The 13,450-nt window shown below is 46.1% G+C and overlaps 2 protein-coding genes across 2 annotated transcripts in view; one reads left to right on the plus strand and one right to left on the minus strand.

The window, feature by feature from the left end:
* Positions 1–13,450, plus strand: part of DNAH9 (dynein axonemal heavy chain 9) — a 1,064,222-nt gene that overhangs the window by 523,230 nt on the left and 527,542 nt on the right. The gene's annotated exons all lie outside the window — the stretch shown is intronic.
* Positions 1,235–2,187, minus strand: LOC100471818 (putative olfactory receptor 2W6). The gene is given in 2 exon segments (XM_011217611.1): positions 1,235–1,479; positions 1,482–2,187. Coding segments are annotated over 2 exon segments (951 nt in total).

A 13,450-nucleotide genomic window follows, 5' to 3' on the forward strand; every position in this document is an offset into this window, starting at 1 on the left:
TGATGGTGACCAGGGGCGTGGGGGTGCGGGTGGGTTAAATGGGTGCTAGGCATTAAGAAGGGCACCTGTGATAGATACCAGGTGTTGTAGGGAAGTGTGGGGATGTGGGTGGAGCTGAAGAGTATTATGCTAAGTCAGTCAGAGGAAGACAAACACCCTACTATCTCAGTCATATGTGGAATTTAGAAACAAAACAGATGAGCAGAGGGGAAAAGAGAAAGAGACAAATCAAGGAACAGACGACTCTAGAGGACACGCTGCTGGTCACCAGAAGGGAGGAGGTGGGGGATGGGGGAAGCAGGGATGGGGACAAGGAGGACACCTGTCACGAGCACCGGGTGATGTGTGGAAGCCACGAATCACTCCTGAAACTAATATTACACTGTATGTTAACTAACTGAAACTTTAAAAACTTCTTTAGAAAAAAAAGAAGAAAGAATTGCATCCCTGTGTTTTCCCCCAGTGCAGATGGACTGCCTGCGTGGGAGCTTGCTGCAGTAACGACTCTTTAAGGCCGTGGCTCTCAAACGTCTGTGTCGCTGGTTCGCTGTGAGGAACACGTCTGATAGACACGCACACAACTGACCTAACCCTACCCTATGTGATCGTCTCTGAAATGTTCTCTTCCCTTGTTGCCATGAGTGCTCCTTAAGTTGATTTAATGATCAACAAGTGGCATATGACCTGATATTTTAAAGAGCCACTGTCGTTGGAGAAGCAGGGCAGGAGGACGCGACAGAGCCCGTGAAAGTCACAGCACCATCTCCAAGGGGGTCGAGAACATTCCTTGCACAGCACCATCTCCAAGGGGGTCGAGAACATTCCTTGCAGGTTTATGGGACGGAACGTCAGCGTCCCTGCACCCCCTCACACAGGCGCACACGTGCTCTGCCCTGCTGTCCCCTCCCTGACGGCTGCCTTCGTACTGACTTTACAGGTGCCTGGCATCCGAGCCACAGGTCCGCTGCAAAGACCACTGTCTCGGGTGATACCCCCCTGAGCAGAGAGGAAGTAGCATTTCCCGTTCCACCAGCACAGTATCTCCTGTGGTTAACGCTGTCCCCTGGAACGACATGGGTCCTGTTCAGCCCCTGCAAGCAGAGACCCCCATGCTTCAGTCTAGGACCTGCCGCGCCCACCCTCCCCGTCTGGCGGGCCCTGTGCTCTGCTCCTGCGCCGGAGCGCCTCAGTCTCCGCGGACCGACGCACCTGGGCGCGGGGATGCCGGCCTCGCTCAGCGCGCTCCCGCACCGCACACGCCGCCGTCTTTCCCGAGAACCTTGCGCACCGCCCCCTGAACGTCTTTGTTTCTCAGCGTGTAGATGAAAGGATTCAGAGTGGGGGTCGCCAGACAGTAGAAGAGCGTGAGGAACTTGCCCTGGTCCTGGCTGGCCACGTTCCCAGGCTGCATGTACATGTAGATTATGCTGCTGTAGAAGAGGGACACCACGGCCATGTGCGAAGAGCAGGTGTTAAAGCCTTGCGCCTCCCGGCCGCCGACCGGATGCGCGCGACCGCAGCCGCGATATAGCCGTAGGACACAAGAATCATGGCGAGAGGCACCAGCACGATGGGGATGGCCAGGAAGAAAGCCAGGCCTTCCACGCGGCTGGCGTCCATGCAGGAAATGCGGATGAGGGCTGGCATCTCACACACGAAGTGGTTGATGCGGCGTTGGCCACAGCGCCCCAGGGACATCGTCAGTGGGGACATGAGCACGGAGTTGGCGATCCCACTGAGCCAGGCAAAGGCCGCCAGCTGCAGGCACAGCCGTGGGTGCATGACGGCCATGTAGCGCAGGGGCTTGCAGACAGCCACGAAGCGGTCATAGGCCATGACTGAAAGGAGAATGCACTCCGTGCCGCCCACAGACAGGAAAGCGAAGAGTTGGACGACACAACCCACATAGGTGATGGTCTTGCGGGGGCCCCAGAGGTGAACCAGCATCTGAGGAACACTGCTAGTCGTGTAGCAGAGATCCAGGAGCGACAGATTGCAGAGGAAGAAGTACATAGGCAAGTGCAGTCGGGGGTCCACCAGGGAGAGGAAGATGATGGTCGAGTTCCCCGCCACCGCCAGAAGGTAGAAAACCGTGTTAATGAAAAACAGGATGGTCTCCTGCTTTGGCCCGTCAGAGAACCCCAGCAGAATGAAGTCTCCTCCAGAGCTCAAGTTACTCCTTTCCATCACTCTTGGCTGATAAACCTGTTCGCGGAGGTGAACGTGCTGCTATTACTCATACAGAAAATGGTGCTCCTGGTTTCCTCCCAACAGCGGGTGCCCCTCACTTGCCCCCTAACCCCTGAACTGTGCCACCTGCCTGCCCGTTCCTGGAACTGTAGGCTGAGGTGCTAAAAACATATTTGTCTGTAAAGCAATGAAAGCTATAACTTTTTCCTCAATATCTTATAATCTGGTTAAGTGAGATAAGTGGGTAGATCTTTTAAAAAATAAGCTTTTGCTGACATAATTAGCAATAAAGTAATTTAGAAAAAAAAGCAAATACTTTTGTATTTTGTCAGAATCCACTAACTTTGAGCCTATTTCTCTGCTCGCTGACAAATTACCCTCTAAAATTTGTGGAGCAATAGCTTCCATTAATAGCATCAACTCTCATGCTTCCATGATTATAAACTCAAGTGGAAAAAAAATGTATTGGTGACTTACTCTGAGTTATAAACAGGAATGAGAGACAGCATCGATTCATAAAATACTTAAATTACCTATACACAGTCAGGAAAGTCACAGCCTGGGGCCCTTGAAATAAAACAGCCCTGGATTTACTTGACTCTGAACTGTTAATGATTTGGTCCAGTCTCCTGGCCCAGTGATGAAGGTCGAGTTATCCAAGAGACCAAAAGCAGATTTGATTGTGTAGAGGTGAGGGGGTTTTCTTCCTTGCCATGGGCATTCACAGAATGAGCAGAAATGAGGGATGTTCTTTTGCACATTCCAGCTCAACATACTACTCTACCCAATGGGTCAGTTGAAGGAAATAGTAAGAATCATTGTGCAAAGTTACTTTTGCAGCAGGTTTGGGAGATGGGGGGGGTGGCAGTTAACCTGTATTGCTTTAGTGAGAGTGAACTAAATATTTACATTATTGAACAGACACCAATCAAATATTTGGCTTGTGAGCTTCTCTAACATTCAGAAATTAACAGAAAAGATGTATGTCCTCCATATCGACAATTAAATGCTAGTTGTACGTATACAGTTTCCTGCCATAAGCTTGCTTAGGGTTGACAAGGATCCAACTGCTGGAGAAGTTAGAATAAGACATAAATTGGGAGTCGCAAGCCTGTAAACGCACGCCTACCTGTGGGGCATGTCCACTTGTGGTCCAATCAGAAAGAGCTACAGACCCTAAACTCAGGAAGAAGTTACTGTCTGAGGTGAAGCCATACACAAAGGACAATGAGAGCCAGGGTTAAAAAAAAAATCAATTGAAAATGGTAGACAAACTAGCTTAAGGGATGGCTTGGAAATGGAGTATATTATGAGCACACCATCTCTGCAGAGCTCCTGCTGGAAATGCATACCAAGAGCTAAAGTAGGTCAGCATGAATTGCAAGTTTGGAAAATATAATATGGACGCAAGGAATATTTTCTCTCTCTCTTTTTTTTAGCAGAATCTTCACATCAATTTTTTTTAAGTTAAATTTAAAAACCACGTTGTAATGAGACGTAACATTTGATTTGTAATCACCACACATAAAGGGGACAACACTTTTACTCTTCTTTCTTATTTTTAGCTGAATAGTGATACCCTAAAGACGAGGGCTTGTTATCTATTTAGTTACTTTAAAACAACTCAACATAAGAGCAATACATGTTTGTTACAGAAAAAAAGACTTAAAGAAAAAAAATAATTGCATCAATGGTTATTGATAAACTTGCTTTCTCTACTTTCTCCTTCCAGATTTTTAGAACTCATTTGTATATGAGCCATATACACACATACATATGTCCGTTTTATTGAGGTTGGCATATAAAATTGTAAGATAGTTAATGTACGCTCTGTGAAAGGAACCGCCATCTAACTCATCCCCACACCATCACCTCGCATGTTCGTGTGTGTGCATATGTGTGCGTGCTTGCAAGAGCACTGTACTGTCTTAGCATGACGAACTCAATACTTGCGCCATGTGTTCACACACTGCTTTGCTCCAGGTCTGAAGTCTGATATCTTAAAGATACTAAACCAAAATCTATGATCTCAGCAGGGTCACAGGAGTTATCTGAATGGAATTAAGGAAAGAGAAAGTGGAGGCATAATTATCCCCTTGTGCATTTTCAGAAACATGCAAGAAAGAAGTTGTCCCCCCTCGCTGGTGTGGGAGCTCCTCCTGTAGGTGGCAGGCACTCCAGCATGGAGGTTGTGGGCCTCTCATACCCCCTGGACCAGCTAACCATCCTCCCACCATCCACCCTGCTCTGCCAACCTGCTTTCCACCTGCTGGCCTGAATGCCATACCCTCAATGACAATAGTCCAGCCCTCCTGGGGACCCCTTGTCCCTTTTACTAGTAAACAGCATTCGGTCTTCTCAACCAAATCCTGTGGGTTTGGTTAGGAATAGTAAGCTTCCTAGGCTCAATTGCCCTTGGGTTGCCTGAACATTCGGTCCATGGACACACAAAGTTGTTGGACCTACAGTGTTCTCATCAAGGTACAAACATCCTTATAATGTTCCCATTCCTTTTCATAACCAATCAATATTTTATTTTTGTAAAGATTTTACTGATTTATTTGAGAGTGAGAGAGAGAGCAGGAGCAGGGGAAGAGGCCGAGGGAGAAGCAGACTCCCCACTAAGCAGTGTGCATGCCACAGGGCTCGATACCAGGACCCTGAGATCGTGACCTGAGCCAAAGGCAGACACTTAACCGACTGAGCCACCCAGGCACCCCACCAATCAATATTTTAAAGGTGTATTTACAGACTCACCACAGAGCAAGAGGGCTTCTGCCATGAGCTTCACACAGGAGGACCTTTCCATCTGTGTTAATTACTCTGGCAAAGGTCTAGAGAGGTTTTGCCCACTTCTCATGCCCCCATTATTAGCTCTTCCATCTGAGGGTGGTGGTATTGCAGATGGGATGAGACAATTACATGGGAAGGGGAGACCTTTGTGACCTCAGGAGAAGTCAGATGTTTGGAAGGTAGGTAAGCTGCACATTTCCCAATGACAGCATGCTTCCCGAGGAGTCCCAGAATTGTCAGACATGTGTTCTAATGGATTGGCCATTGGAAACAGGGCTGAGAAGTCCATGTGACCTGAGCTCAGTCACCACACCTTAGAGGTCACATGTTTAAGGAAGGTCCCTTGAGTGAATTCCAGCTCTGGGTGCCCACGTCCTCTGCCACAGAACACAATTAATAATGCCAGATGTGCTCTTTGTTAGGACTTCCTGAATACTGTGTTAGTTTGCAGGGGTTGGTCTGAACACTCTCGAGCTTCCTGAAATTTATGTTCAACAGACTACTAAATATTGAGAAAAGTACGTAGAAATCTAGAAAGCTTGTCACACATCTGAAAAATACATTTGCCTAACCATCCACCTCCCTGATTACCTGTATAGCAATGGCCTGTTAGTCAGGCTTGTGGGACTGCAGGAGCATTTAAAGCCCTTTGTCCTGGGATCTGAGGTGTAGGTCCACACACCCCCTGGATCCCAGTATGATCACGAGAACTGGTTTCCTTCTATGAGGAAATATTAATGACTGTATCACAGGGTTTTTCAGAGCATTCCTTAAAATACTTGTATTTAAAGGCACTCTAAAGCTTCTTTTTTAAAATGAAAATCAGAATATTTGCTCGGAAAAAATAACAAAATAATTCCAAAAAACATAAGACTCATATGCTTAAACTTACAAAATCATCAGTATTCTAGGACAGTGCTCTGGGAGCCCATGATCTCAAATGAAATACACTTGCCAGCAGGTCTTTTTTGGGTAAGTTTTCCCTTCACTGCAACACCACCACTGTTTATACTGACCTGCACCAAGTTCTCAGAAGAAATGATGAGTAGGTCTGGGATGAGAGGTTGTCCCTAGATTGATGAAGTCACTTCCCAGAGTCATCCCCTTGTGTCAATGGGGCAGGTGGTGGAAGAGGGGAGCCAGGGCATTCCTCCAAGAAGGAAAGCAGTGATCAAGGACGATGCTTGCCCTTGTCCTCACCCAGAGTCTGACGAGGAGGGTCAGCTGAGTTCATGGGCTACAAAAAGCCAGCGGTGGATTTCTTACTCATCCTGCTTTTGTGGCACATCAACAACAACCCGCTCCTGCCTCAGTTGTCTATGTTCGAACGATGCCTGTGTTCTAGTTTTGGAAGGGGAAATCTGGAGGTATAAAGAATGGTCAGTACAGATGACAAAAGACCAATGATGCTGTTCCACAGATACGACATGAAACAAGGCAAACAGAAACACCTAAACCTGTACATTAAGTCACTCTCTAGCTGGAGAGGGCCAACAGGAATAGAAGCTGTTGCCCCGATCAAGGATCTAGAGTTGAGTTCTCGTTGGAAAAACAAACTGCAAAACCACTGAAGACAAGATTTTAGAATACTTTGCACAGTGTAAAAGCACAGTTCTTTGAATATTGTTGTATCAATAAAATTAATGGATTCCATTTATTGCTAGTAGCATAAGCCCATATACAGATTATTTTTAGCACCATCTGGTGAAACCTGAGAGGATGTACCCATTAACTCTTCCCTAAGTTAATACAAGGGTTTGGGAAAGCATGGGTGGGTAATTTGGGAAGCAAAAAAAGGTAAGGTTTTCTGAAAAAAAATGTGAACTGGGAAACCCCTGTTTAGTTAAAATAGCAAATCTCTAGGGACGTGGTCAAACCAGTTGCACAACTGAATTATTTGACCAAATCAGTATTGGCATTGGATTTAATGTAACTTTTCACATATAACTTGGAAATGAAGAGAGAAAGAAACGTAATCTCCCTGAAATACTGACCCAGGGGAGGAAGTAAGTATTCAGCTTAACGACAGGCTCCCTTACAAGGGAAGATGAGCACTCCGCAGTCCCTGAGATGGGGTGATGAAACTGCCACCCCAGAAAAACGCATCCCTCCCCTTGCTGCCCAGGGAGAGGAGATAACCTGAATCCCCCACTGAGATCCCAGAGTTCCTTTCACAAACTAAACTGCACAGAGTTTTAAAGCTTTGCAAGTGGTTAGAAAATTAGCATTAAGACCCTGTAGAGTTCTTAGACAGCTTTAGTTGTTTATGTTATTAGGTTGCCTGAGTTGTTAGGTCTTCTTCCATTCTCTAGAGATGTCAGATCCTAAAGGGAAAAAACCCTCCCGAGATTTCTGTGGAGGATGAAGGCAAATCATATAAGCAATAATTTCACATCAGAAGATGGTGGAGGAGTAGGGGAACCCTTTTTCAGCCGGTCCCCTGAGTTGAGCTGGATAGGTACCAGACCAGCAGGAATATCCACGGAATCAGCCTGAGGACGCAGGAAGATACATCTGGATCTCTACAAATGAACATCTCCAGCGCTGAGTATCGAGGTACGAAGCGGGGAGCCGTGAAACCGCGCACAGATATCGGAAGCTGAACAGAAGGGGGAGGGAGCCACCGTGTCAGGGCGCCGGGAAGCCGTAGCCACCTACAAGGGGGAGCGGACAGACCGCGGACCCGCACGCTTGAGACAGCAGACTGAGAAGGGAGCTCCGGGAGCGCACGCGGGACGGCTGGCGGTTGGCGGGCCACCTGCACGGGGGAGCAGGCGGACTCGCGGACGGCACCCGCGAGACAACAGACTTAGAACGTGAGCTCCAGGAGAGCACGCACAGGGCGGCTGGCAGGCCACCTGCACGGGGGAGTGGGCGGACTGCGGACCCGCACTCTGGAAACAGCAGACTGAGTCCGTGAGCCGGGAGCGTGTGCCACCAAGCATCTCACGGANACGCACAGGGCGGCTGGCAGGCCACCTGCACGGGGGAGTGGGCGGACTGCGGACCCACACTCTGGAAACAGCAGACTGAGTCCGTGAGCCGGGAGCGTGTGCCACCAAGCATCTCACGGAGCTCCGGAGCTCCGGTGTGCTCACTGGATCGAGGCTGAGACCGGGAGCTCCGGGAGCGTCCGCGGGGCGGCTGGCGGCTGGAGGGCCACCTGCACGGGGGAGCAGGCGGACTCGCGGTCAGCACCCGTGAGACACCAGACTGAGACGGGGAGCTCCGGGAGCCCGCGCGGGGCGGCTGGCGGCGGGCGGGGTTGGAAACACAAAGGACAGAGACGTGCCGGCCCTGGAAGTGAGGGCTGGGACGCCGGGTGTGGGGCGCACAGCCCGGGATGCTGCAGGGTTGAGCAGCACCAACAGAAACAGAGTTAAAGTGGCCAGAACATCAGTGGAGAACGATCCGCGATCCCTCTGTTCTGAGACAGAGGCTGAATTTCAGCCGCTGCTGCTCTCTCAGAAGAGGCATAGCAAACCGCCAGGGAAAGCCGCCAGAGAACAAAAGCCCGGAAATACCAGGTCACAGGGTGCCCATCCCCATCCCCCCTCGCAAGGGACGCGGAGAGTCTACCCAAACAGGGTTTTCTGAGTACCGGCAGGCAGACCCCTCCCACAGAAGGCAGGCTGAAAAATCAAGAAGCCCAAAACCCGGAGCGCCTGAGTGGCGCAGTCACCAAGCACCTGTCTTCGGATTAGGGTGTGATCACAACGCTCCGTAAGGAGTCCTTCATCGGGCTTCTCCACCGGGAACCTGCTTCTTCCTCTCCCACTCCTCTGCTTGGGTTCCCTTTCTTGCTGACTGTCTCTCTCTCTCTCAAATAAATAAATAAACTCTTTAAGGAAGAAGCCCACATCCCTAAGATCTCTATAAAACAAGGGCGCACGGCCTGGGTCCCAGTCAACACTTGGGCTCTGGACAACCCTGCAATCTCTCTTCATCAGAATGACGAGAAGGAGAAGTCCCCCCCAGCAAAGAAAAGATAATGAGTCTGTGGCCTCTGCCACAGAATTGGCCTCGGCCACAGAATTAATACATATGGATGTATCCCAATTATCAGAAATGGAATTCAGAGCAACAATGGTCAAGATGATGAGTAAACTTGAAAAAAGCATCAGAGAAAGCGTTGCTGAGAATATAGAATCCCTAAGGGCAGAAATGAGAGCGAATCTGACAGAAATTAAAAACTCAGTGGGCCAAATACAGTCAAAACTAGAGGCTCTGACGGCCAGGGTCACCGAGGCAGAGGAACGCGTTAGCGAATTGGAGGATGGGTTAGTAGAAGAAAAAACGAAAATAGAAGCTGGTCTTAAAAAAATCCACGCCCACGAATGTAGATTACGGGAGATTACTGACTCTATGAAACGATCCAATGTCAGAATCATCGGCATCCCTGAAGGGGTGGAGAAAAACAGAGGTCTAGAAGAGATATTTGAACAAATTGTAGCTGAAAACTTCCCTAATCTAGCAAGGGAAACAAGCATTCGTGTCCAAGAGGCAGAGAGGACCCCATCCAAGCTCAACCAGGACAAACCTACGCCACGGCATGTCATAGTGCAATTCGCAAATATTAGATCCAAGGATACAGTATTGAAAGCGGCCAGGGCAAAGAAATTTCTCACGTACCAAGGCAAAGGTATCAGGATTACGTCAGACCTGTCTACAGAGACCTGGAATGAGAGAAAGGCTTGGGGGGGCATTTTTAAAGCTCTTTCAGAGAAAAACATGCAGCCAAGGATCCTTTATCCAGCAAAGCTGTCATTCAGAATTGATGGAGAAATAAAGACGTTCCAAAATCGCCAATCATTAACCAATTTCGTAACCACGAAACCAGCCCTACAGGAGATATTAAGGGGGGCTCTATAAAGGTAAAAAGGCCCCAAGAGTGATACAGAGCAGCAAGTCACAACCGATACAAAGACTTTAAAGAGAAATGGCATCATTAAAATCATATCTGTCAATAATCTCTATCAATCTAAATGGCTTAAACTCTCCCATAAAACGCCACAGGGTTGCAGATTGGATAAAAAGACATGACCCATCCATTTGCTGTCTACAAGAGACTCATTTTGAACCCAAAGATGCATTCAGACTTAGAGTAAGGGGATGGAGTACCATCTTCCACGCAAATGGACCTCAAAAGAAAGCTGGAGTAGCAATTCTCATATCAGATAGACTGGATTTTAAACTAGAGGCCATAGAGAGAGATACAGAAGGGCACTATATTATTCTTAAAGGAAGTATTCAACAAGTGGATATGACAATTATTAATATATATGCCCCCAACAGGGGAGCAGCAAGATACACAAGCCAACTCTTAACCAAAATAAAGAGACATATAGATAAGAACACAGTAATAGTAGGGGACCTCAACACCCCACTATCAGAAATAGACAGAACACCCTGGCAAAAACTAAGCAAAGAATCAAAGGCTTTGAATGCCATACTCGACGAGTTGGACCTCATAGATATATATAGAACACTACACCCCAGAACCAAAGAATACTCATTCTATTCAAATGCCCATGGAACATTCTCAAGAATAGATCATGCTCTGGGACACAAAACAGGTCTCAGCCAATACCAAAAGATTGAAATTATCCCCTGCATATTCTCAGACCACAACGCTCTGAAATTGGAACTCAACCACAAGGAAAAACCTGGAAGAAACTCAAACACTTGGAGGCTAAGAACCATCCTGCTCAAGAATGACTCGATAAACCAGGAAATCAAAAAACAAATTAAACAATTTATGGAGACCAACGAGAATGAATACACAACGGTCCAAAACCTATGGGATACTGCAAAGGCAGTCCTAAGGGGGAAATACATAGCCATCCAAGCCTCACTCAAAAGAATAGAAAAATCTAAAATGCAGTTTCTATATTCTCACCTCAAGAAACTGGAACAGCAACAGAGGGACAGGCCTAACCCACTGACAAGGAAGGAGTTGACCAAGATTAGAGCAGAAATCAATGAATTAGAGACCAGAACCACAGTAGAGCAGATCAACAGGACTAGAAGCTGGTTCTTTGAGAGAATCCATAAAATTGATAGACCACTGGCAAAACTTGTCCAAAAACAAAGAGAAAGGACTGAGATTATTAAAATTATGACTGAAAAGGGAGAGGTCACGACCAGCACCATTGAAATTGCAAGGATTATTAGAAACTTTTATCAACAGCTATATGCCAAAAAACTAAACAATCTGGAAGAGATGGAGGCCTTCCTGGAAACCTATAAACTACCAAGACTGAAACAGGAAGAAATAGATTTCTTAAATAGGCCAATTAACTATGAAGAAATTGAGTCAGTGATAAACAACCTTCCAAATAATAAAACTCCAGGCCCAGACGGTTTTCCTGGGGAATTCTACCAAACATTCAAAGAAGAAATAATACCTATTCTCCTAAAGCTATTTCAAAAAATAGAAACAGAAGGAAAGCTACCAAACTCATTCTATGAGGCTAATATTACCTTGATCCCCAAACCAGGCAAAGACCCCCTCAAAAAGGAGAATTACAGACCGATTTCTCTAATGAATATGGATGCCAAAATCCTCAACAAGATCCTTGCTAATAGAATCCAACAGTACATTAAAAGGATTATCCATCATGACCAAGTGGGATTCATACCTGGGATGCAAGCATGGTTCAACACTCGCAAATCAATCAATGTGATACATCATATCAACAAGAAAAGACTCAAGAACCATATGATCCTCTCAATTGATGCAGAAAAAGCATTTGACAAAATACAGCATCCTTTCCTGATTAAAACCCTTCAGAGTGTAGGAATAGAGGGTACATTTCTCAATCTCATAAAAGCCATCTATGAAAAGCCTACTGCAAGCATTATTCTCAATGGGGAAAAGCTGGAAGCCTTTCCCTTAAGATCAGGAACACGACAAGGATGCCCACTCTCGCCACTATTATTCAACATAGTACTAGAAGTCCTTGCAACAGCAATCAGAAGACAAAAAGGGATCAAAGGTATCCAAATCGGCAAAGAAGAAGTCAAACTGTCTCTCTTTGCAGATGACATGATACTCTATATGGAAAACCCAAAGGAATCCACTCCCAAACTATTAGAAGTTATAGAACAATTCAGTAAGGTGGCAGGATACAAAATCAATGCCCAGAAATCAGTTGCATTTCTATACACGAATAACGAGACTGAAGAAAGAGAAATTAGGGAATCCATCCCATTTACAATAACACCAAAAACCATGCGTTACCTTGGAATTAACTTAACCAGAGACGTAAAGGACCTATATGCTAGAAACTATAGATCACTTTTGAAAGATATTGAGGAAGACATAAAAAGATGGAAAAATATTCCATGCTCATGGATTGGAAGAATTAACATAGTTAAAATGTCCATACTACCCAGAGCAATCTACACTTTCAATGCTATCCCGATCAAAATACCGAGGACATTTTTCAAAGAACTGGAACAAATAGTCCTTAAATTTGTATGGAACCAGAAAAGGCCCCGAATCTCCAAGGAACTGTTGAAAAGGAAAAACAAAGCTGGGGGCATCACAATGCCGGATTTCGAGCTGTACTACAAAGCTGTGATCACAAAGACAGCATGGTACTGGCACAAAAACAGACACATCGACCAATGGAACAGAATAGAGAACCCAGAAATGGACCCTCGGCTCTTTGGGCAACTAATCTTTGATAAAGCAGGAAAAAACATCCGGTGGAAAAAAGACAGTCTCTTCAATAAATGGTGCTGGGAAAATTGGACAGCTACATGCAAAAGAATGAAACTTGACCACTCTCTCACACCATACACAAAAATAAACTCCAAATGGATGAAAGACCTCAATGTGAGACAGGAATCCATCAAAATTCTAGAGGAGAACATAGGCAACAACTTCTATGACATCGGCCAGAGCAACCTTTTTCACGACACATCTCCAAAGGCAAGAGAAATAAAAGATAAAATGAACTTATGGGACTTTATCAGGATAAAGAGCTTCTGCACAGCCAAGGAAACAGTCAAAAAAACTAAGAGACAGCCCACGGAATGGGAGAATATATTTGCAAAGGACACCACAGATAAAGGACTGGTATCCAAGATCTACAAAGAACTTCTCAAACTCAATACACGAGAAACAAATAAACAAATCATAAAATGGGCAGAAGATATGAACAGACACTTTTCCAATGAAGACATACAAATGGCTAACAGACACATGAAAAAATGTTCAAAATCATTAGCCATCAGGGAAATTCAAATCAAAACCACACTGAGATACCACCTTACGCCAGTTAGAATGGCAAAGATAGACAAGGCAAGAAACAACAATTGTTGGAGAGGATGTGGAGAAAGGGGATCCCTCCTACATTGTTGGTGGGAATGCAAGTTGGTACAGCCACTCTGGAAAACAGTGTGGAGGTCCCTTAAAAAGTTAAAAATTGAACTACCCTATGACCCAGCCATTGCACTA

Source organism: Ailuropoda melanoleuca, chromosome 17, assembly GCF_002007445.2.
Source record: "Ailuropoda melanoleuca isolate Jingjing chromosome 17, ASM200744v2, whole genome shotgun sequence".
NCBI lineage: Eukaryota > Metazoa > Chordata > Mammalia > Carnivora > Ursidae > Ailuropoda > Ailuropoda melanoleuca.